Here is a 24,428-nt window from a genome sequence, read left to right on the forward strand (position 1 = left end):
CTTGAGCATGCTGTGTTCAAAGTTTTTACACAATGTTATGGTGTAGCTTATACTGCATTTATTGCTCTGTATGAACTAATTTGATATGGTTTTATCAAAGGGAGCTTTGGCCTTCACCATAATAGGTTGAAAAGCTTCTGTCGTAGTATGTGAGAATTATCTCTCTTGTCCCGCTACAGCATCTCAGTGGATATACTGGATATTATATTATGGAAATTATAACATAGGTGGGAATAACCGTGGCGTATGAACAACCATAAAAATAAAACTTGTATGGTTTCTTTAATTACTTTAAACTTTAGAATTAGATATAAGGCTTTAAACTGTAAATTGGCCAGCGAGTGACAGATGTTTACTCCTGACTTCTGTCATGTTGACCTACAACTCTAAATGGTGTTGGTTAGGTTGGGGGGCAGCTTTGAGGGGGTCCCGAACAGCTCCTCCCTTAGATCCGTGACATTGGGTCTGTTGTCATGGGAATGGTTCAGACACATAAATTTGACAAAGAGGCTTTAAAGGCACCAAACCCAAGATGATGAACAAGGACTCAGCTCGACACGTCTGAAGCTCTATAGATAAACATTTCTGCATTAAAGTATTTAATACAGAGCTGTCATTGGCTATGTATGAGCTTTATAAATAAAGGTAATGTTTGATATTCGTGAAAGCTGACTTTGCTCAGAACAAATGCGACATACCCATTGCGTTTGAGGTTGGAGGTGCGAGTGCTTTGCTTGGCGAGCGAGATGGCGTGCAGCATTGAGCGCCTGTCAGGATGGATTGTTCTGTTGGCTTTAATGGCACATCAGACTCACAGCATCGAGACAGGTAGGGTGATAAGTCTTCAATTCCATTTATACTGTTTTTCTCTAGTGTGTCCAGACTATCGTGTTGTTAATTTATTTGTGTGTTTTGGCACTAAAAGTTGCAAGCGCTTTTTGATTCTTGGTTTGTTTGGTCATTTTTCTTAACCCAAGTAATTTTTTTTAATTCTTTTTAAAGTGTATTACTTAGTATTTAGGAAATATTATTTATTATCATAGTTGTTTTAGTAATTTTTTTATTTCGATGCATCTGTTCTATTTTTATATAAATATTTAATGTATGTATTCATATATATATATTTGGGGTATTTTTGAATAGGCTTTATATATATTTATCATATAGATGGTTATTATATAATTTGTTATATTTGTTTATCTCTTATTATATTTTTATCTTTGTATATATATGTATATAATTTTATTTTCTTATGTCATTTATTAGATGTCATCTGACATTCATATATGGTGTAAACATCCAAAACTTAAATAACTTTTCATCTAACTAAGGATAATTAATTCTAAAATAATTCAATCTTCCCCTAAAGCCCCAACTCATCATTCATTACCCACAGAGTTGGCACGTTCGCTGCTGTTTTTCCACGCTTGTGTGGTTCGGTGGGAACCCGGCTCCGATCTGAGCTCTCAATGCTTTAGTCCATCTAGTTAAAACATTTATAGGGAACTTACTATTCTACTTCTGCTCATTTTTGTGGAAAGTCAGTTGAGGGCTCATGGTTACGGAATATTTTGAGGTATGGTCCATTCCACCATTTGAAGGTTTCTCTGGACATTCCTGGCAATGAGGCATCACGGATCCACTAGTTGCCCTGGGTAACAAAGCTAATAAACCAAGCAGACGTTGTAAATCTTTCTATTATTTGGTTCCTACACCAGATGGGGGGTGCAAAGCCAGCTCCAGTTGTGGTCTTTGTAGATTAGAATTATATTTGTCCCTTGTTTCTTTCATCCTCGTGTTCCTTCTTTCATCCAAACAACAATTATCTAAAAACAAAAGCTAAAGATGCTTAGAGAAAGTTTTGCTCTCTCATCTTAAGAACCAGAATGTCTTTCTTTCTGTAAGTTTAATGGCCATCTTCCAATATTTCACCAGTGAATGTTGTAGACTTCTGTGGACAAACGATACAGGGTGACGGCATGATCGTAAAGTCCCACCAGGAGTCCCGGAAGTACTACTTCGTATCCATGGGAACAGATTGCCACATCACCATGCAGTCCGCCACACCCCGGGACAAGGTGCAATTCTACTTCCGCTTCTTCTTGGTCTACAGCTTGTTGAGGGTGTCACCACACAGCCCCGCACCCCTCCTCCCGGAATCACGGGGGTCTTCGGCATCCGGCCCGATGGGGGCCGAGTTAAGCATGGAACCCACCACACGGGAGGAGCCAGTGGACCCCTGCCATGCTGGCTCTTACATTCAATTCTATGACGGGAGGGATAAATCTGCACCCCCTATTGGCCCACCGCTCTGCGGGAAGAGCCCTCCCCGGCCAGTGTTGTCGACCGGCAGCTTCTTAACTTTACGTCTGGTGACCCGAGGAAAGCAGCCAAGGGTGGATTTTGTAGGAGACTTCACCTCATTCAGGCTGGGTTAGAAAATGCTCATTTGTTTGTACACGTATTCAGATTTTAATCAGTTGTCTAAGCAGTTTATTTCTTCAGGTTTTAACCAATCGGAGTGCAGTGGGGAGCCTTACTTCAATTGCAGGAATGGGAAATGCATTCCAATGAGTCTGGTTTGTGCGGACGATAAGGGCATCGACAACTGCGGTGACGGAAGTGACTTAATCGATTATCCAGGTTGCGATGGTTAGTAGTGTCAATAAAAGAGGATGTTTTGATAATGTATTACGTACGGACATCATCTGAGGTCATATTTTTTTCTGAACTGCTTCAGGTCCTCCGGCAACATCCAAGTCTCCTCAGCCCCATGTAACCCAACCGTCCCCCGTGCTCAACGTGGCGACTTTAACAATGTCCACGCTAAAGAATTGTGCCACTCCGAATGCCATGCCTGATCCTGACTCTGTGACGGGTGAGCTATCAAGTACTCTTTAATAGCCACAGAATGTCTTTCAAACACAATCTGCATAAAAAGACGTGGTCTCCTTCAACACATTTGGTCAAATGGATATATTTTAGCCAACCGTGTGTTGAACCAACCCAGCATTTTTAAAGTGCATTATATAGACTTAGACTGTGATCTTGGCAAACAATAAAAATCTCTCAAAAATGTCCTAAATAAATGAAACGTGCATTTATTTGAAACCATATGAAACATTATAGTTATCATTCACCATTAACCAGAATACTGTGCAGTTTGTTGTGTAGAAGATCAAGCGTAAAGCACACGTTACTGTCTCTTTAATGGCATCAATGTTCAATAAATCTGTTTAATATAGTTGTGGGTTTCAAGTGTTTACAGTTGGTCTACCACACCCAAAAGTCCCTCCAGTGGATATTCAGAACTCCAAAATGAGTTCTACAAAACTAGAAGATGATCGCTCTGTGGAACAGATAGTTAGATGCAGGAGAGCCCAAATATAGTGGCTGCTCCTCAGAAAGACGGCTCTTTTTGAGTGTCCATAAATTTAGTTTTATTGCTGCATAATGGTGAACTCTGAAAGGCCAAGAACACAAAGCTAATTGAGGAGCACATAAATGTTCATTGCAAACAGAGAGCTGTAAATCAGCTGGAAGTAGAAGCTTCTCAAGGATCCTAGTACCCTAAGTAGCCGCTACTCACAATCGTGCATTCGCACAAACAGAAGGCATCGTGTTTAAACTTCTTAATTGTCTTCTTGCTTTTTAAAATCCACAGTTATGCACAATAGAATGATACTTGAGGGCCGACTTCTTTAAGAAAGCTGTAGTCAACCAATACAAGTGACTTTTAAAGTGAACCCAGTGTATAGAAAGACGTATGGCTTAATACGTTGTAATAGCATATACTAGCTTTTGCCGTTAGAAACACATAAAATATTTTCAATTCTTTAAAAACACGCTCAATGTTATACCAAATTTAACCTAAGGAGGCCGCCATGATCTTTTTCGATGTTAAATGGTTGCACGCATAGGCAGCTAAACTTGACTCAGACACACTTATCAGTTCTTCAGTAAATATAAGGTGATGTAGGATAAAAATAATATAAATTATGCTATAATAATAAAGAAAGAAAATAAAGACGCTATGTGGTGTATTTTCATTCATTTTAATATTGGTCAGAAACAATACAAACATACATATTTATAACCAAATTCATTTTAGATTTAATATATACAGTTTTTAGCCACTATAAAATGCATTTAAATCAGATTTTGAGTATTTGATGTTAATTTATCAACATCAGCCTGTGGTTATTGTTTTCTCTCTCTCTCTCTCTCTCTCTCTCTCTCTCTCTCTCTGTCATAAGCTGACGGGGATAATATTCACGTGTTCTGTAATACAGAATAAATAACCAAACCGCAAGCATCTTATTATTATGTTTATCAGTATAATGTCTAAAGTATACTATAATTGTGGATGATGATGTCTTAAATAGTCTTAATTGTCTTAAACTTCTCTCTATACCCAAGTTTCCTTTTATTTTTATTTTTTTATACTTTATTATGCCTCTCATTTCAAAACATATATATTACCATCCTAAACTTCTAAACAAAACTTAGTTTAATTATATATTTCTATATATTATTTTATCTTGTGGTACCCTCCACCCAAAGCGAAAGAGCAAAAAATAAATAAATAAAGACAGAAAAATAAATTAATAGTAATAATAATAAAACATAGAACCACTACATTCGTTTGCACCTTTCAACATTAGAAACACTCACATTCATTTCAAACTATTATAATGGCACACTTTTTTTGATTATTATATATACATATACAATATACATATATATATATATATATATATATATAAACAAAACTGTTCATCTACACGTAGCTTTAGTTTAGTATGTGCTAACACTAGTCTACAGTACTTGTACGTTTAAATATTGGGTTAGCTTTTTAGTCCAAATCAAATTTCCTGTTCATACAGGAAATACATAATCACAATATGTCATTGTGTTTTTACATCTCACGGTTGACATTGGATTGGAGATCTTGTTTACAAACTCTATAATGAATGTTTTTTCTTCCTTCAGAATCCCAACATTCCATTTCTCTGCTGGCTCTGTATGTGGTTCTGGGCGTGACGGCTGGAGGGGTTCTGGTTTGTTGGTGCTGTTGGGCTCCAGGTTGGTTCCTGTGGCGCATAAGTGTGTTTCGCTTCTTACCCTGCTGTAACTCCTGCTGTGCGTCCTGCCAGCTGTGTGGGCGGAGCTGCTCTCAAAACAAAGACCACCGATTGGCTAAAGTTTCACCAGAAGGAGCCGCCACACCTGTGTCTTCTACGACCACAGTGGCTGTGTAAAAACTCACCCGAAAACGGACACAACGCATTTATGGCTCCATAAGTGACTCATATTGACATGTTTGAAATGAAGTGATCAAGTAGCATAACACGTTTTATACAGTTGTTTTGTTTGCTGGCGGTGGATTTTCGGCCACGGATGTTTTTTGTCTTTGTATAAATTATAGAATATAATTCAAGAAAATGTGACCTGCAGTTTTGGTTTTGCACAGATCTGGGTCTGAGAAGAGCTCAGATTTCTAGTTTGTAGTTGCCTGCTCAAAAGGCAAATTCTTCTCTGTAATAAGACCACATGGGATGCAGAATACAAAAGGAAAATCTAGCTAAAGAGAACTGGAATAAGAAAAGCATAATATGGTGCATTGTTGGGCCAAAATGATTTCAGATCTTGACTTCAATTTGCCGTACAAAGAGATGGCATTTAATCTTTACGGACACATATCGACAGAAGGAGATGTTGTACATCCAACTAGACAAAAACATCTCAAGTTAAATGAATTTGTTTTCTGTTCACTCACGGTTGACATTGTAACAAGGAAAACATTTACAAAAAGGCTCCGCCAAAAAGTTTTAGTGTACTTAAGTGTTTATTAAAACCAAATGACAAATGCTTTGATAAGTAGAGTATTCGTTGTATTTAGTCTGCAAGTATAAAAACACAATTATGCCAATTGAATTCAGAACCAACATGTCATTGGGGAAACCAAAAAGTGTTCATTTTGAATGATTAAAGACTTTTTGTAAACAATATGTACCTATGAATCAAGTTCACATGTGCACTATACGCAAGTACATAGATCGATCTCATGTTGATTGAAGTCTCTTATTTCCAGGGCCAAACGTGTTAAAGAAGTCTGAAATAAAACCGTAAAGGAATATTTTGGTGCATTTTGGAGCGTTTCAGATTCTCTGTCCTGTGACTGTTCACAAAGACAGAAAGTTTGGCAAGCCTTCCCATTTCAAACTGCGTCTGTTGCTTCTGTCACTCGTAGCAACCTTTCAGAGCAGATCCTCTTTGCGCGAAGAAGAATCTCCTTTTCTCCTTTTGACCGATTTATATCATCGCCAGACCCCCTGTTCAAACATAACCCTCCACGTTTAATATCTAACATTAAACTGACCTCAACATTTTTCTCCTCTCAGCCTATGCAGTGGATTCCTTTCGGATCATACAGAAGTGGGTGTGGATTGATGCTAGGCCGACCCCATTAAGAGCGTCAGTAAATGCTGTGAATTATTGGCACTGTATTGTTCGGGTGGTATCTCTCTGACACAAGCGCTCTCAAACGTCACCTGTGAAAGTCTCATGCGGCACTCCTAAATTGTCTAGTCTTCGACATAAAGTAAATTAATGAGGGGGAGTAAACATTTCAGACAAACAGACGGACACTATAATGGCTAAAAATATACATTTGCTGGCTTTTTTTGAACAGGGTTTTGTTTTTCAAAAAGAAACAAAACATCCTCTGCTGAGATAATTGTGACTATGTCGCAGAGATAATGTCATAATCTGACCTTAAGGACCATCACACTTCTCATTTTCAACTTCTCCAGAACAGCAGTGATGACAATCGGCTTGTACATTTAATGAAAGTGATTCTGTGAACTTCCTGTCACCCCCCCACCCCTCAATCTTATACCATGATGTCATAATCAACCCTGTCAATCATCTACAGGACTTTGATTTTCCATGAATCTTACATAAATTCACACAAGGTGGTCGGTTGTTTTATGTAGCGTGCGATTCCTCTACAAATGATGGAATCTGAACTGTGAAAAAACAATCATTGACTGTTGACAAACTTGAGGTGTGTGCTCATGACCAACTTCCCTGTCGAGCACTTTCTAATACTGTCAATTGTCCTCTTCCATCCTAAAGCTTGTTCACAGCTTCCACAAACACAGTGAAATGTCACTGTTCATCCTGATAACGCTGCAATTATTTCTAGAGGTGAAGACACAAGGTAAAATGATCTACATCATCATAATCTAAAATGTTTTGATGGTTTATTGTTTGTTTCTTTAAATGTTGTTTTAAATGATGAATTTGCCTGACATGACCTGAATTTAAGATCTCTGGATCTGTTTGAACATGTTAGACTAAATGGGATTTTATAGTTTTATATGCAACTTTTTTAAATCTACAATTTATTGAACATTAGTGAATGCATAATGAACAACAAAAACAATTGTCATTATGAACAACGATAAATAAATGCTTATAAACTTTAGTGTTCATTCATGTTAGATAATGCTTTCACCAATGTTAACAAATAGCAAATTACAACCTTATTGTAAAGTGTCACCAAAACAAATCATTATTTTAAATATTGTTATATCTAACACTTACAGGTTTGCCTCAAGCCAAGCTGACAGTATTTCCAGCGTCCGTCACTGATGGAGAGATGCGTTTGGTCTGCGAGGGGTTTGAAAACAGGACAGTCTCTGAATGTTTCTTCTACCCATCGGGACAGGAGAATTTTACAACTCCGAGTGTGTCGTGTGAACTCTCTCTCACCGGCTCTGAACTCATCATATGGTCTGGAGATGAGGAGAGTTCATTTGTTAACACAGTATGTTTTTATTCTGTCAGTGAATTAGGAAAATATATCACATCAGCTCATTCTGATGAAGTCTCAGTGAGGGTCAGAGGTAAGATGATTTTTTTGAGTTCTTGAAATAGAAGTACAAAGTAGAAGCAACAAGAATTTATATATTTTTTTCATAAACAAATTTACAGAACGCTTTATAAAAGCAGTTTATATTGAGTTTGTTTAGGATTAAATTGCATGTTTCAAGTAGATTTATTTTGTGTTTCTCATCAGATCCGACGACCACATCGTCTACGTCACCAACCACAGACAACATATCAACTGTTACATTCTCCGCTGAAACCTCTCAAGGTGAAATGGCATCACTTGAAGCTTAAAAAAGTTCTTTCATACACTATTTTGCTCATAATTAATTTGACAAAATGTGTTTTTCAGAAGATTTGCCTGCCATGTCAACTTCCTTCACAATGGACCTTTCAACATGTGAGTTGCCTTGACCCTCTTGTACATTTGATTTATTTCTCGTACACATGCTTATATGAGTCAATAATAAAAGACACAAAGTGATTTTAGTCACACTTTGATTAGACCCGTAGCTTTTATAATGCTTTATTAAATACATTTGTTTCGTTAGTTTCAGATATGTTCAGTCCCAACACACCCAACAGTGACATTTTAACAAATGCAACAAACTGTGAGTCTTTATCAACTTTATCAACCCTGTAGAATAACTGTAGCTAAAACCGTTAGAATAAAAAAAAATCATATCTTCAGCACTCCTGGAATCTACAGCAACATCTGCAGCTGCGTCTAGTGCTACAAAACCTACCACATCAGGTAAATGACTCTCACATGTGTGTGTATTTCTAAACATAACTCTACACAAATGTTATCTAATAGTCCTTCTAATTTTGACAATAGATCGCCATGAAATCAACATGTTCTCAAATTCAAGTAAGCTATACACAAGCTATACAAAAGGCATAAGGAAGCAACTCATTTGAATACTTGTTTTAGAAGATATTTTTATAGAAAGAAAATATTTTTGTTTTTGCAGTAATGCGTGTAGACAACTGTTATTCTCTCTCTCTCAGAGATGCTGTTCTTCATTACGGTGGCTGGCACTGGTGTGGGTATCGTTTTAGTTGTGCTCATGGGTGTCTGTATGTATGGATGTACAAGTAAGATGCTTTACACACATTAAAATGATTACTGTGCTGAAATATTCAAACAACCAGTTTTTACAAACAACGAGGATTACATAATCGTCAACGAGACTGTGTTAACACTCTTTTTATCATAGGAAAGCAGAGGACAGTGAGGTGAGGACACGTTTAAATATATTTTGACCACATACATGAGTTTATACAGTTAATATCAGAAAATAAGAGGCGATAATGTAACGTTTGTGAAATTCACCAGAATTTGGATTGAATCAACCAGTAAAGAAAATGGTGAGTTTGGACTTTTCCCGTTAAATTAGACAAAAGTAAAATTGAGGGATTGAAGTAATCTTATCTATATATTGTGTATAATAGGCGTTTCCATACCAATGGCCAGATCAGACGATGTAAGTATTACTCCGATGTACATTACTTTGACTTTTTTACTATATTATTTAACACTGTTTGAAATGAAACTCGTTGTCATTCAGTATGAAGAGGAAGAAGCAGAATATTACTCTTCAGTCAACTTTTTACCAACAACATCTGAACCCGCAGGTAGAGTTAAAATCCCTACATTATGTGCCAATGACAACTTTGTTTATATGTTCTCTATTATAATATCATGTGTGATGTGTTGTGTCATACAGGAGACACTGAAGAACAATCAAATCAAACCCAGGTGAGAAAATGAGGCACATTTAACCAGACAAACCGCTCATGCAGTTAAATACAGATTAGAAGGTCAAAATGATGTGTGGTATTTTTCGTCTCCGTTTTGAGATTCTCTTATTTTAACCTTCAGGTTAAATTGAATCCTCTGTATTGCTCAATCCTCACCCAGCCAGCCATCAATGACAGCGGAGATGTTTACAGTGAGCCAGAGTCTCACTAACACACACCCATCCTGCCAACAAACAGTGTCATTCATGCCGAAATTAATCAAATGTAATCATTCATTATTAATTCTGTATAAATATTGAACAAATGTTATTTCTCAATAGCAACAAGCCTGTATTCACGTGTACTTTCTTGACCGTGTGACTATTTTCACATCATTGTGAAACCTCATATCATTTCCCCACCTAGGCCTCCTCTTTCTCTATTCCTCAAAATATCATCTAAATCTCCTCCTTTGTATTTTGTAGATGTGATTATTATATGAGTATTGTTTCTTTTTTTCATGTATTTCTTTTTCTGCCTTTCACCTTCAGTCTTAATATAAAATAAATAAACTATTTACACAGCAAATACGTGGACTTAAATGATGTTGTTAGGAATGTGGTGCTTACTGAAGTCTAAATGAGAGTGCCCTCTGCTGGCTCACTGAAGATTCTACAATAATGCTGACACTGAAATGAGGAACTCATGCGTTCTCTAGAGTCAAGAATAGAGAACATGTTTTTTATTAGGGATGCACCCAGGGGCGGACTGACCAGTAGAACATTCTGTCAAAGTCCAGAACGGCCGTCCAACCGACAGCCTACGGTCGTGACCAGGGTCCGACTTGCAGACGTGTTGTAAACGCGAATGCACGCACTGTGTTAGTGAGTCAGAAATGTATGCATTTAACACAATGCATTGGTTACATACAGCACCCCCTCACCCTGTCGACAGATTTGGTGGAGGACCGATGCGATCTTAAACTCCACGTACCACCTACACACCCAACCACCCCCCCATCGACAGAATTGGTGGAGGGCCGATGTGGCTGAAAAGTCCAGGGCTGATTTTGCATTCCAGACCGCCCCTGTGTGCACCGATATGTAAATTTTGGCCGGTAACGATAACTTATAATTCTTTACTGTTCGAAGCCGATAAGCAGTATACTGGCCGATATACAGTATCTAAACATTAATATAAAATTCCGTAAGATTGAAACAAAAGGCAAAAAGTTGACAACTGCTTTTATTTTTAAAAAATTGAATGCAGAAAACAAGGTAACCGTTAGTTCTCTTTTTCCCCCTGAAATTCATGTACCAAGCCTATTTTACACTAGTTAACAATTCTTTAACCTTCAGGTATTTATCTTCAGGTCAATGTTTTGCTAATAGCAGTAAGTTGATCGAGACAGAAAGACAGTACTGTATTGTATTATAACTGTTGACATTGTGCAGCCCAAAAAGTTAAACCAGAGGAAATGATTTATGATTTATCGCCTCAAATATAAATTGGCCTGAATATTATTATCGGCCGATACCGATATGGCCAATAGTTTATCGTGCATCCCTATTTTTTATGTTTCCAAGTTAAACTAAAAGAGTTGGGACTTATCTTTATTGTTCCACTCTGCTTCACCTTTATTTCGTTTTTTTTTTCTTCAGTGACATCACTGCAGTTCTGTGGCTTTGAAAGGCACCTTCACACCATTCTCATATCCTGACATACACTGTGTCCTGTTTGTCTCAGTTAAATAGACATAATGATACTTCTCCTTTTCATCTGTCTGCATTTTCTGGAGGTTCAACTTCAAGGTAAGTGGCACACCTTCTTAAATTCTTCAAACCTGCATGTCAGTGGGATTTCTTTTAGCGAGCCAAAATTCTGCTAATCTTTTACATAAGTGAAAGTCTATTATACAGGCCTGACCACCACCACCTAAAAACCTAACAGAATGTAGGTTGTTTGGAAAAGTACATTTGTTAACAACTTTATTTGTAGTAGAGTCTTTAAAAATGTATTAATATTATGAATACTTACAAATATTATAAAACATATTATAACACTCTTGGGTCTCTACATGTTCATGTCTATTGTTAAATACTTTAGAAGCTTACAAATTTTAACACAGAGATACAGATGTTGGTATTTATTTGATTTTAGATCTAGTAATATTTTCCCTGACTAGTTGTTTTTATGAAGAGACTGATCAAGCCAACATGAAACTTCTTCTGTTTTTGTCAAGCTAACAGTTACAAAACCACAGTCTCATCTATAAAATAGTCTGCGCTGATGAAAGTTAGGTGGTTTTCTTCTGTTGGGGGTCTGATATTTATTTATTTGACATATATGTCCTTTATTTGTCCTGCATATGTTCTTGCATTCATTCTCTTGTTTTAGGCTCCTGCACTACATTAGTACTTTTAGAACATGATATGATGATACGCCTCTCTCTCTCTCTCTCTCTGTTTCTCAGTTGCAAGTATGGATAACAGTTTTGAAAACATTTAAACAGTTTACAGATTTTAAATTCTCTTAAATCTTCTATTTGAAAATGTTAAAATGTTTACTTTGGCTACGAGATGGAGTAAGTTTTGGAAATATTTACTTTTTTATATAGACATCATTTCTTTACTATCAAGGTGAAGGTTCATTGAACCAGGGTTCCTTATTCCATATTCTTAATCTCATACTGTACAGTTTTTTCAGTGTTTTCATATAATATACAGTTGTAGTAAAATTATTTTCGTTTTTGAATATTAAAAACACCAAAAATTTACAAAGTGGGACTCATATTTGAATGTTTACGTTATTGTTTTGCAGTTCTCACTTATTTACTCTGTTACTATTGTTTTTACTTACAGATGAGAGGCCAAACATTACAGTTGTCCATGACTCTCCTCTTGGTGAATTCAGAATTAAATGTAAAATACCAGGATCTGAAAACACTGGTTGTGGTCTGTTCTTGGGAGACAATGACCAACCGCTTTTAAAGACAGACTCACATAAAATGTCTGGAGAAATACAGTGTAGTTTTACGATTACAGAATCAGATTTATTCATTAAACTGCGTTCAGTTAAGAGTAAATCATTGAGCTGCAAATATTCTCCAAAAACAGACCCATCCAAAAGTTCACCATACAGTGACAAATACAACCTGACAGGTGACTCACATTTGTAATTTTATTTTAAACTATCTTATATTTGCTGTTAAACATTTGAGTTTACTGGTGAGTAAAGAGGATTTCTCCGGTGCTGTTATTTGTTTAAAGTGTTTATTTCACATGACAGCTTTTCTTCCGGTGCAAAAACCCCAAGTCACCACACATCGGTTACCAAACACTGAGACAAAAACAGAGGAATCAACAATTTGTAAGTTATTTATTTATGATTATATACTGTATTTGAAATTATAGTTATAGCATGCAGTGCTGTTATTAATAAGTTATTTTTTGCAATAGCTTTTCTTCCTTTCCAAATTTACCAAGTCACCAACCAGTCAGCAAGCACAACAGAGGAATCAACAATTTGTAAGTTATTTATTTATGATTATATACTGTATTTGAAATTATAGTTATAGCCCTCAGTGCTGTTATTAATAAGTTATTTTTTGCAATAGCTTTTCTTCCTTTCCAAATTTACCAAGTCACCAACCAGTCAACAGAGGAAGCAACAATGTGTAAGTTATTTTGTTATTTATAATTATAATACTTTTGTGATGTTTCATTTTGTAACATTGCAGAATTGTCTCTACAGATATAATAACAACTGTCTCTACAATTACAATTACAACAGATCTACAAAGTGAGTAAACCTGCAGTAAATGTGATATTGTGATCCTTTTATCTGAATTGTTGTTCAGTTGTTCAGTATCTACAGTACAGTAGGTGTTGTTTAGTCATTTTGAAAAACACCTCTGGCTACAGAAACCAGTACAAGTTTTGGCAACCCAGTAACTGGGTACAACATCATTTTGGATTCAAGCAAATCATCAAGAATGGCAATGTACTGCATAAGATTCCTATGAATTGATAAAAGTCAGATTTTATCAAGCGTTCTCTTATTTTGTCTGATCATGTAATTCAGAAACACATAACACCTGCAACAATGTGCATTTCCAACAAACATGATAACATTAAGACTTCAAAATTGCACCATCAATTTAAAAATCCAACGGTGGTTTTGAACATCAAAAATAATTGTATATTTAATGAAAGAAAATGAGATCACAAACCTGGAGAGATGGCTTTGAAAGAATACTGTAAAATGTTGCTGTAGTTTTGCAGCAGATCTGCCAGTAACTTACTGTAGATTTAATTTACAATTTAGTTTTAAACATAAACATACAAAGTACTTATATTTTCTTTCATAAAACAAGACTGAGCATGTTAGGTGACTTTTTTTGTAATGTAAATGCATCGTAATATGAGAAGTTTTAAATAGTTTTACTATTTAATAATACAAAAATGCTTAGAAAAAATATCATTTTCTGCAGTGTTTTTAGCCAGTAATGAGACCAGTCTCTTCTCATTTTGAATCTCAAAAGTCAAAGTGTTTAAATTTTGATTAAAGTAAAATTAAAACATTACTAATGGGAAATTAGTATTAAGTAGTAATTAAATCTACAGGAAGTTACTGGCAAACCTGCTGCAAAGTGTTACAGTGTAGAAGTATTTTATTATTGTCTTAAATTGCTCTAGACAAATAATAATTACATTGATAACCAATTTTGACTCAATTTACCATCAAGAAATGTATTGTATTGTGTTATACTCTTTACAACCCAACAGTCCCACACTGATCACCACAGCTGGTTCCTGTATTTATTTCTGTACTTATGAGACAAAAATGCTTACGAACTCCAAAGAATATATGTTATTATTTCATTATCTTATTAATTATACTTTTCAGTGTCAAATAATTGTAGAATGGAACATTGTCAATTTAGTTTGTTTGGTTGTTTTAGGATTGTGGCCTTTCCTAACCAGTATGATCATAATTCTGAGCGGACTCATGGGCATCTGCATGTACTTTTTTACCAGTACGTTTACTCTTCAACAACTGCGTCACATGATCAGTTCTAATTTTACAGTAAACGTTGTCTGTTAAATGACTCAATAACATATATGATATGGACTCTCCTAGGAAGGAAACAGGGAACACAAAGTTGTGAGATAACAGAAGTGGTCTTTGTAGAAGTGTGAGTGTTCATTTTCACATTATTAATCATTGCGGTTGTTTAAACCAAGTCCACTAATGTGGACAAATGAAAATTATTTTAAGCAGATTTAAAGTCCGTTCATTCAGAGTCAAGGTAAGATTTTATATTCCAAAAGTAAAAATGATTTTAATACTTCAGAAGAACTGATAAATAACCCTGTTTCACAAATGTCATCTAGCATTCTCTTCCTGAAATCTTTTTTATTTTTTAGGAAAGATGAGACCACATACAGCACCATGTCCCCACTGATGAGATTTACTTTATTTACTCTTATTTTTTCTTAATATCCCTTCTATACACGTCTTCATGAGGCATGTAAATGACTTTAAGTGAGGCTGCATGTCCAGAGCAACTTGTTAGGTTTTTAAATCATTTTGCATCCAATTTTAAGATAATGCTTGTTTAAAGAACCACAAGAAAAATAATAACAGATATAAAATTGTACCTTTATTTTGTATATACTCCATGTCATGTTACACATACATTGATTGCACAGTTTACTTGATTGTTAAAGTGTATAAAGTGAAAGAACATAGGTTTTGTTGTAGTTTACAATTTTTATATAATTAATGATGTACATTTCGTAAAACTATTCAAATACACATTAAAATTTACACGGATGAATTGTGTGTGTTACTTTTGTGTGTGACAACAGTTGTACTAAGAGCTTTAGCATTATGCCAAAGACTTGAAGCAGTCTTGAGTTTTGAGAGTCTTGAGATTGCGTTTATCTAAATAGAGCAAACAGTGAAGACTGTACACTGACAAATCTTTTCTTCTAAACTGGAAAGTCAGTCTTTGTTGGCACTTGTTGGATTAGTGTGAATGAGCCTTTACAAAACATCTTCATAGACTTTATAGTAATCTGAGACAGATGTACCGTTACTGTGGTTTAAAAGTAAAGAAGCAAACGCAGACCTTCAGAGGAGGCGTCAATGGAAGATAAATATATGTGTACAAGAAAAAAACCGACCGCACACTAACTTGTGCAAGCTATTTATTACACCGACGTTTCTGCAACAAGCCTTTGTCAAGGTGTCATTTTTACATAGAGGAAAGATTTTATAAATAGAAAAGCTTACACACATGTGTGAGCAATCAACACAGTTAACAATTGTTTTTCAAAGTAGAGAAGAAAAATAATATATATAAATATTACCACAAATAAAAATATATATATACATGCAACAATATTAAACCCAGAAACAAGCATACAAAATATATACATAAGTACATTTATAAACATATATAGGGCCTAATCATCTCATTTAGACCTGACATAAGGTTCATAAGAGGACTCCAAATATCCCGATCATAAGAAACAAGTTAAATCAAGGGTTGTTAAATACTTATGTATATCTTTTGTATGATTGTTTCTGCATTTTGGGATTAATATTGTTGCATGTATCATGTATATATATTGTTTATTTATGGGAATATTTATATATATTTTTTCTCTACTTTGAAAAACAGTTGTTAACTGTGTTGATCGCTCACACTTTGTATTTATACAATCTTTCTCTATGTAAGAATGACACATTGACAAAAGCTTGTTGCAGAAACGTTGGCCTAATAAAAGGCTTGCACAAGTTATTGTTGGTCGGTTTTTCTTGTGGTTACCCCTTCAAATTCTGCGCCCCCTGCTGACTAACTCAGGGATTTTCGGAGATGTATTTGACATCTGGCACTTTTTCTTAACATCATCTACAGTTTACCTTTAATGTCATCTTTCCAGTTCCAAAAACTACTTACAGCCAGCGTAGAACCCAATGTTTTAAAGTCCTCTTTGCATTGTGCTTTAAACCTTTTTATTTCATTGTTTCTTGACATTATACTGAAGTGGTCTGTGGTCTGATAGTCAGTCTGTGATGAACACAGACATGTTGCTGCTCATCCTCTCAGTCTTTACCTGTTTCATACAGTCTATGGTCTGCACTATTGCTTCCAGCTAAGTACATTATTTCATGGCTTATTAGTTCAGTATCTGAAAAACACACAGTATTTTACCAGCTCTGTTATTATCCGATCAGTCCATCCTAACAGTATCTCCAGCATCAGTGTATAAAGAATCTAACACAGTTCAGCTCAAACCTGATGGAGCAACAGATGGAGAGGAGACACCACGAGTCCACTCCGTCTCTCTTCACCACAGTAAAAGCTTACAGTAAGATGTTCATTACAATAAATCATACAGTTCGAGCAGATTTTCATGGATCACGTTTCACTTTTATTAAACATTAAGCTCTGCTTTCTTTTTTAAATGGTTTTCAATAAGATTTAGATTGATTTCTCACCTTTTATTGTTGTGTTTGCTAACAGATGAGAGGCCAAACATTACAGTCATACATGACTCTCATAACAGTGAATTTAATGTAAAAAAACTTGTTTTTCACCAACAATTTTAAAAGACTGGTTCAGGTCTGGAAAATACTGCATTGTTTCCCAATTCATGAATCTGAATTTTTACAGTCAAACTGGAGTCAGAGTTGTGAATTTTTTTTGGAATTCTAAATACTCAACTGAATTCAAGTTAATTTCATCATGTTCAACCCACTTAAACTTTTACAAAAGGATCTTAACTTAATTATTTGTGGTGGGACTACATTAATTCTTTAATTTCTGTTAATGTCACAAACTGAGCAGTTGATTTAGAGTTTCCAGTCCAATGCCTTTACATGCGACGGCATTAGGAGAGTTATTTTTGTGAAAAGGTGTTATTTATGTGCTTTACAATAAAATGAAAGACTTTAAATTGTTTATTGTGCAGTTGTCTTTAAGATGAAGAAGAATCTATTTGTATTTTTAAGTTTTTTTAAGTAAATATCACGTTTCATTTTTAATGTGTAGCAGTTTTGCTGACGGAAGAGATGTGTTTTCAGCAGATTCTTAAGGATGGCTACAGAATCTACTGAACTTTCTATTATACCGTGTAGGCCTTTTTTTATTAATGCTTCTTCTTTTTTCCATTAATTTCTTTTTGGCCATTCGGCTTTACTCCTTGTAAAAACAAACAACTATTTACATCTGCAATAGACTAATGTTAAGAAATGTGGTGTGTGGTTACAAAGTCTGAACGAGAGTGCCCTCTGCTGGCTAACTGGAGGATCTGCATTAATGACTGACACTAGGGGCCCTATTTCACAAGTAGTCCCCGCTGCAGACTGTAACGCTGTGACGTCATGCACTTATAAGTGCACAATCGCAACGTGACCTACTGCATGTCTTAAACCGCATGCGCCATACTTTTCATTCCATGATGTTTATGTCTTTCTTAAATTGTTTTATATTATTTATTTGTACTTTATTTAAATTATGTGTGTTCACAAGAACAGTATTGGGTACCATGCACCTTAACACTGTGCTTTTACTATGGTAAAGTCTTTAAAAGCGGTCCCCTGCTTACATTGGTGATGACAAGAGTCCTGCGAGCATTTTATTCTACAGAGGATTTTCAAGGGTATTGTTTAGTTGATTGTTTTTTGAGTGATGGAGGACAATTCCGCAATGAAGAAGTATAACTACATGTATATTAAGAGGATAAGAGGTGTTAATCTGTTTTACTGCTAGATCTAACAAACATAGGAAACAATCAATTTTAATCCATTTATTTTTATATATGCGCCATACCTTTCCCCATCTTTAAACTAGCAAAAGTGGATTTAGACCATGCTCTTAGATCATGAAATAGTGCCCTTTGACTTGAGACCAGGTTTCAGTTGGTCACTGGTGTAGTCTATTTCAGTTCCCTCAAAATAACAAACATGCCAACAATGCGCTTGAACACACCTCGTTTCAGACCAGCACGCACATGGGCGAACAAATGGGCGTAAATGCCTTTTCTCATAAAACAACATGGCACAGGACGTGGAAACGATAACTGCGTCAAACTGAAACTAGCAAAATAGAAGACACGAGTGTCTTAGACACGAGTGCACTCAAATGGTTACGAGCTGAGCTAAACTAAAGGAAGTATATTTTTATCTCTGCTGAAATTTTTTAAAGTGTTTTAACTGACAACACTCTCAGAGTGAATCACCATTTGTGCACAAGCACGACATTAAAGCCGGAAGGATGGTTACCAAGCATGTATACTCATTGAAAAATGAGTATACATGCTACTCACTCGCACATTTTAAGATGAAGTTAATTTCTGAACAACTTCATTAGTAGACATGTATAGATATTGTATTAAAGTTGTAACACAGAGATGAAAAACACTTTTTCCTGTCTATTGTTAAAAACCTTAGAAACGTAATATTTCATAACCTTGACGCTGATCTATGCAGATTTTGAGATTATTTGATTTAGATTTTTGCTATAGTTGTAGGATTAGTGTGAATTAGCCTTCACAAAACAGGACCATACATAGTAAACTGTGACACTGATATACCGTTACAATGGTTACTATGGTAAAATTCAGTGCCATCCGAGAACTTTTTTGATATCCTGATAGAAAATCTTTGCAGAAAACTTCTTTCAGTTAGTGTAGTTTTAAACATCCTCTTGCATTATGCTATAACATTTATTTCATTGTTTCCTGTTTCCTCATATAATATTGACAGGGTCTGTGGTCTGATGCTTAATTTTGTCAGTCGATCATGAGCACAGACATGTTGCTGTTTGTCCTCTCAGTCTTTACACTGTTGCTACAGATTCATTCTCAAAGTAAGTATATTCTTTCATTGTTATTCAGTTCAATACAGAATTGAACTGATTGAAAATCAATTGAAATGATTTTTAAAACATTTGTCGTATCTTCTTTGATCATAAACACTCCAGTGTCCCAAAAGTGATGCTCTTCACAGTTTTTATAGTTCTATTTGTATACTTTGATCTTTTAGGATTATCCGATCAATCCACGCTCATAGTATCTCCAGCATCAGTGTATAAAGAATCTAACACAGTTCAGCTCAAACCTGATGGAGCAACAGATGCAGAGGAGACACCACGAGAAACAGCGTCCACTCCGTCTCTCTTCACCACAGTTAAAGCTTACAGTAAGATGTTCATTACAATAAATCATACGCTTTGGGCAGAAAACCTTTCATTGATCACATGTCACTTTTATCAAATAACAAGCACTGCTTCCTTATTGTAATGGTTCTACAGTCGACATTGACACTCTTTTGATGGTTATATTTGCTTACAGATGAGAGGCCAAACATTACAGTTGTCCATGACTCTCCTCTTGGTGAATTCAGAATTAAATGTAAAATACCAGGATCTGAAAACACTGGTTGTGGTCTGTTCTTGGGAGACAATGACCAACCGCTTTTAAAGACAGACTCACATAAAATGTCTGGAGAAATACAGTGTAGTTTTACGATTACAGAATCAGATTTATTCATTAAACTGCGTTCAGTTAAGAGTAAATCATTGAGCTGCAAATATTCTCCAAAAACAGACCCATCCAAAAGTTCACCATACAGTGACAAATACAACCTGACAGGTGACTCACATTTGTAATTTTATTTTTATTTTAAACTATCTTATATTTGCTGTTAAACATTTGAGTTTACTGGTGAGTAAAGAGGATTTCTCCGGTGCTGTTATTTGTTTAAAGTGTTTATTTCACATGACAGCTTTTCTTCCGGTGCAAAAACCCCAAGTCACCACACATCGGTTACCAAACACTGAGACAAAAACAGAGGAATCAACAATTTGTAAGTTATTTATTTATGATTATATACTGTATTTGAAATTATAGTTATAGCCCTCAGTGCTGTTATTAATAAGTTATTTTTTGCAATAGCTTTTCTTCCTTTCCAAATTTACCAAGTCACCAACCAGTCAGCAAGCACAACAGAGGAATCAACAATTTGTAAGTTATTTCTTTATGATTATATTCTGTATTTGAAATGTTCTTCATAATTGATTTATTTAGTCATTGATCCTAACTCATCTTTAACCACAATAAATCACAGCTATAACATTTTCAAAAAGCTAACAATACCATTGTGCAGCTGGCATATTTTTTCTGCATTGTAAGATTTGGTCACAGTTTACTGTCACATCGGTGCGTCCCAATCAAGGTTATTATAGTTTACAAAAATATTCGAAAACGTTTCTGTTTTTTTAAATCAAATAAAAAAAATCGACATAAAATTGTTGGAAAGACTGAACTAAAAGACAAATGTTCATGTTGCCTCGACAATAAACTTCAGAAGCATAAAACGCTAAAATTATAACAAAAAAAAAACTTATTGTGGTTAAGATGATGTTTTAAAAATTTCAGCGTCTCTGGCTACAGCATCCATTCCTAGTTTTGGGAAGACAACAGACGGTACTGACGGTGAGAACAACAAACTTTATTTTCATGTTTAGAGTCCTGCAAAAGGTCAACGATGCATTGAGTCACAATGTGAACAAGACCAAATGAAACATTCAGATCCCAGAGTAAATTCTTTGTAACAATGATAAAATGGAAGCATAACTATGGTCACATGGTAGAAGTCAATGCGATCATTTGAAGTGTGATCATGTGAATCTGAAACACAAAGGTTCACTACTGAAAATGAGATGCAATGTATAGATTCACCCAAAAATACAACAACAAAAAATATTTAGAAGAGTGGTTTAGAAAATGTATATACCTCTAACCAACTTGACTTGTATGTATAATATAATGCAATACAACATTATGTCATTTTGACAGCTCTTCTAGAAGAGACTCCATCTTTATTCTCCATCAGCACAACACCAGGTGAGTTTATTAAAGTAAAGATCCTTTTTAAAACAGCTTTCAATGTCTACACTCTTTCAATTTTTTAGTTTTCAATGCTTCAACTCCTGTTAAAACTGAGGGTTCTGAAAGAAGTGAGTATTACATCTCATTCTTTTCTTATTCAGAATCTATCCTATTTGAAAACTGACTGTCAAATTGTCATTAATCATTCTTATTTCTCACCAACACAAAGAACGTTTTTTTATCATGATGCTGGCAACCACCGGTGGAGGGATTATATTAACCGGACTCACGGGAGTTTGTCTGTGCTGCTTCAAGATTGCCAAAAACAAACCAAATAAGATGAGGTGAGATTTAGTGATACAAAAGTTTCTTTAATGGTTTAGTTTGTTTAAAACAATTAAACGTGTACTTGTGATCTGTTTAGTCCTATGGAAACTTCCATGGCATTCTTACAAAGAGCACCAGGTACGTCATTATCATCCATAGAAATCATTATGCTGTGTCTTGCTCTATATGTACAGTTTCAAACAAGTTTTGAGATTTTTCTTATAGTTATGTGCATATTCCTTAAAGTTACTTTTCACCAAAGTTCACCAAAGTTCAAAAAATATAAACTGAATATAAAATTGAATAGGCTTTCACAAAATGTATAACGTTTTGAGCACAAAGGCCATTCATGAGAGGTGTGATGTGATGTGCATGCTTTTGTGGTATTTTGCATAAAAATGTTGATTTGAGACAATGTTCACTATTGTATTCGTCAGATGATACTGAAGAATCTGAGGAACTTTCTGAGGAAAATGAGGTGAGCCGTGACACTCAAAAATAAAACAGAGTATATAGTTTTGTTATTAGTTTTATTCATATTTTGAAATAGCTGTTTTTATATTTTTTTATTACTTTATTTGCGATGTCCTAACAGAAAAGACACATGCATTTCCATGTTTTACACATGTGCAGAAGCACTTTTGTGAATCCCACGTGAATCCCATGGGATGGCATGAGCAGTGCCCATCCTACACGTCTGGGGGCCCTTTACAAACCTTTTTTATAATAGTTCAAATGAAATGAGCAGAACTGTAAATTATAAGAAATAAAATAATATATCAATTAACACACTAAACAAGACAAAACCTTAAACTGACAGTAAGAACAATTACACGTAAGTGCATAAACAAAGTATGAATTAAAGATAAATTCACATTTTGACTTTACCTAAAGTAACACATGGCTCTGGAACCATCTGCTTTTTACTGATCAAATGATTTACAAAAATAAAACATGATAAATATACTACTCAAGAAAGCTAAGCATTCATAAAAAAAACATATCAATTCTTCTCTAAATGTGTTGACACAAAAATGACATACTATCATAGGAAAATGAAATACCGTGGTGTGCATAATAGCCGAGACTCACATGAACATTGTACAGCTGGTTTTGTGGTCATTCCCTGTAAATGCTATTGACGTTAGAATATTATTGTGTATGTAACTGGAGACGGTCCCTAAATTCACAACTTTTGAACACCTGCAGTCAAACCAACTTTTTTGTAAATATGTGTTTTTATAAGTTGACAAATCTAAATAAGACTTTGAAATAGTACAGAAACAAATGCCTTCTATTTTTTTTGCTACACGTTGTTGCCGTTTTTTCTGCTACATACGGACAGCTTCGTTTTGAAGCCATATGTAAGACGCATCATCACATTATGTGCATGTCATCACCTGTGCGGACTGTATTATGTCCGAGTATGTCACAGTAATTAAATACATTAAGTGTTAAAAAGGACATTTCCAAACGATTCCTGTAAATTTTGTAACAGAACACTCCGAAGGCAGAATCCGCGTCTGGTTTGCTTTATATTGTTTTTAAATCAGTACTCAAGGAGGGCCCAGTGTTGCAGGGGCCCTGCGCAACTGTAGTGACACTACAGCAACTGTGTAGTTTGCCAAAGGAAGAATCGGATCTGGGCATGTTCAACATGTGGCGACTAAAAACGTGATCACATACAGATCACCACAAGCTGCACATGTGATCCCATGGGTTTAACACAACAGGATTCTCAAAAAAGTGTTCCAAAAACACACATTCACGTTCGAATTTCATCTGTCTTTTAATGATAGTTTAGTTTATTTTGATTTAATCATTCATTTTATTTCATAGGAAGCATTTCTGATTGTAAGCTTTACAAATAATATTCATCCCAATATTTGAAGTGATTTCTCACAACAGAAATCTTTGAAATGTTTTAGTTGAACAGTATATTTGCTTCCAATGTTTTGAACCTGGACCTGAATGTCGTACTTCTCTTACATTTCCCCAGCTTCGGTGTATTTAATATATACTTCTTTTTTTTGTCTGTAGGAGAAATTGTACCACGTGTACAGCACAATCTCTGATGTCTCCACAGAGCAGCATCAATTATACAGTCTAGCACAGATCCCAGAGCAACCCCTGCAACATTAATGACTATTACAAGTGCTCTATCAAATGATGTCATTGTTTTTCTTTTATTTTAAAAATATTCAAACTAACTGTACATTGTCTGATACTGCTGGTCTAATAATAAAATATCGCTGAAAGGCCCTTTGTGAAAACATTTGTGTGTGTGTAGCCCAGTGTGCTCAGGACAAAGCAAAAGACACATATCTGTGTCAAACACAATAAGTGGTTAAGTTATGCTTTTGTGTGGTTGGTACTGCACCACATGTTTCTGCCATGTTTCTTACTTCACTTTTTGACCTTTCTCTGTTCCTCAGGTTTGTCTGTGTGGTAACATGGTAAGTCACGTGGTTTAATTGAACAGAGACTTGTATTTGCACTTCTCTGTTAAAAACATGAAGGTATCAGACATATTAAAGATTTTTTTATATCATTTTA

General features: G+C 35.3%; 3 protein-coding genes across 3 annotated transcripts; all 3 read left to right on the forward strand.

The window, feature by feature from the left end:
• The first annotated feature begins 546 nt into the window (after positions 1–546).
• ldlrad2 (low density lipoprotein receptor class A domain containing 2) lies at positions 547–6,079 on the forward strand. The gene is made up of 5 exons (XM_056734078.1): positions 547–828; positions 1,936–2,433; positions 2,506–2,652; positions 2,741–2,878; positions 4,993–6,079. The coding sequence occupies exons 1-5, from the start codon at positions 747–749 to the stop codon at positions 5,259–5,261; spliced, it is 1,134 nt and encodes a 377-aa protein (XP_056590056.1). The 5' UTR covers positions 547–746; the 3' UTR covers positions 5,262–6,079.
• LOC130409884 (uncharacterized) lies at positions 5,003–15,481 on the forward strand. The gene is made up of 25 exons (XM_056734080.1): positions 5,003–5,085; positions 7,141–7,225; positions 7,614–7,913; positions 8,087–8,164; positions 8,249–8,296; positions 8,448–8,507; positions 8,588–8,650; positions 8,735–8,767; positions 8,908–8,994; positions 9,117–9,135; positions 9,236–9,267; positions 9,352–9,383; positions 9,468–9,534; positions 9,627–9,658; positions 9,782–9,924; positions 11,301–11,450; positions 12,501–12,800; positions 12,928–13,008; positions 13,098–13,166; positions 13,256–13,315; positions 13,393–13,440; positions 14,603–14,677; positions 14,782–14,836; positions 14,923–14,950; positions 15,069–15,481. The coding sequence occupies exons 2-15, from the start codon at positions 7,171–7,173 to the stop codon at positions 9,869–9,871; spliced, it is 996 nt and encodes a 331-aa protein (XP_056590058.1). The 5' UTR covers positions 5,003–5,085; positions 7,141–7,170; the 3' UTR covers positions 9,872–9,924; positions 11,301–11,450; positions 12,501–12,800; positions 12,928–13,008; positions 13,098–13,166; positions 13,256–13,315; positions 13,393–13,440; positions 14,603–14,677; positions 14,782–14,836; positions 14,923–14,950; positions 15,069–15,481.
• A 3,974-nt stretch (positions 15,482–19,455) lies between these two features.
• Positions 19,456–24,126, forward strand: LOC130410526 (uncharacterized). The gene is made up of 12 exons (XM_056735233.1): positions 19,456–19,522; positions 19,699–19,854; positions 20,007–20,306; positions 20,440–20,520; positions 20,610–20,678; positions 21,093–21,149; positions 21,513–21,560; positions 21,629–21,673; positions 21,775–21,889; positions 21,970–22,010; positions 22,310–22,350; positions 23,913–24,126. The coding sequence occupies exons 1-12, from the start codon at positions 19,456–19,458 to the stop codon at positions 24,012–24,014; spliced, it is 1,122 nt and encodes a 373-aa protein (XP_056591211.1). The 3' UTR covers positions 24,015–24,126.
• Positions 24,127–24,428: the final 302 nt, after the last annotated feature.

This window comes from Triplophysa dalaica, chromosome 21, assembly GCF_015846415.1.
Source record: "Triplophysa dalaica isolate WHDGS20190420 chromosome 21, ASM1584641v1, whole genome shotgun sequence".
Classification (NCBI taxonomy): domain Eukaryota; kingdom Metazoa; phylum Chordata; class Actinopteri; order Cypriniformes; family Nemacheilidae; genus Triplophysa; species Triplophysa dalaica.

What these genes read in the sequence shown, in the direction of transcription:
- ldlrad2 (XM_056734078.1), top strand. Translation starts at nt 747, where the DNA reads ATGGCGTGCAGCATTGAGCGCCTGTCAGGATGGATTGTTCTGTTGGCT. An exon ending in CTTCACCTCATTCAGGCTGG is followed by an intron (nt 2,434 to 2,505) that starts GTTAGAAAATGC and finishes TTATTTCTTCAG; the next exon opens with GTTTTAACCAATCGGAGTGC. An exon ending in CGATTATCCAGGTTGCGATG is followed by an intron (nt 2,653 to 2,740) that starts GTTAGTAGTGTC and finishes GAACTGCTTCAG; the next exon opens with GTCCTCCGGCAACATCCAAG.
- LOC130409884 (XM_056734080.1), top strand. Translation starts at nt 7,171, where the DNA reads ATGTCACTGTTCATCCTGATAACGCTGCAATTATTTCTAGAGGTGAAG. An exon ending in TACAAAACCTACCACATCAG is followed by an intron (nt 8,651 to 8,734) that starts GTAAATGACTCT and finishes TTTTGACAATAG; the next exon opens with ATCGCCATGAAATCAACATG. An exon ending in CAACATGTTCTCAAATTCAA is followed by an intron (nt 8,768 to 8,907) that starts GTAAGCTATACA and finishes TCTCTCTCTCAG; the next exon opens with AGATGCTGTTCTTCATTACG.
- LOC130410526 (XM_056735233.1), top strand. Translation starts at nt 19,456, where the DNA reads ATGAGCACAGACATGTTGCTGTTTGTCCTCTCAGTCTTTACACTGTTG. An exon ending in CACCACAGTTAAAGCTTACA is followed by an intron (nt 19,855 to 20,006) that starts GTAAGATGTTCA and finishes ATTTGCTTACAG; the next exon opens with ATGAGAGGCCAAACATTACA. An exon ending in AACAAACCAAATAAGATGAG is followed by an intron (nt 21,890 to 21,969) that starts GTGAGATTTAGT and finishes TGATCTGTTTAG; the next exon opens with TCCTATGGAAACTTCCATGG.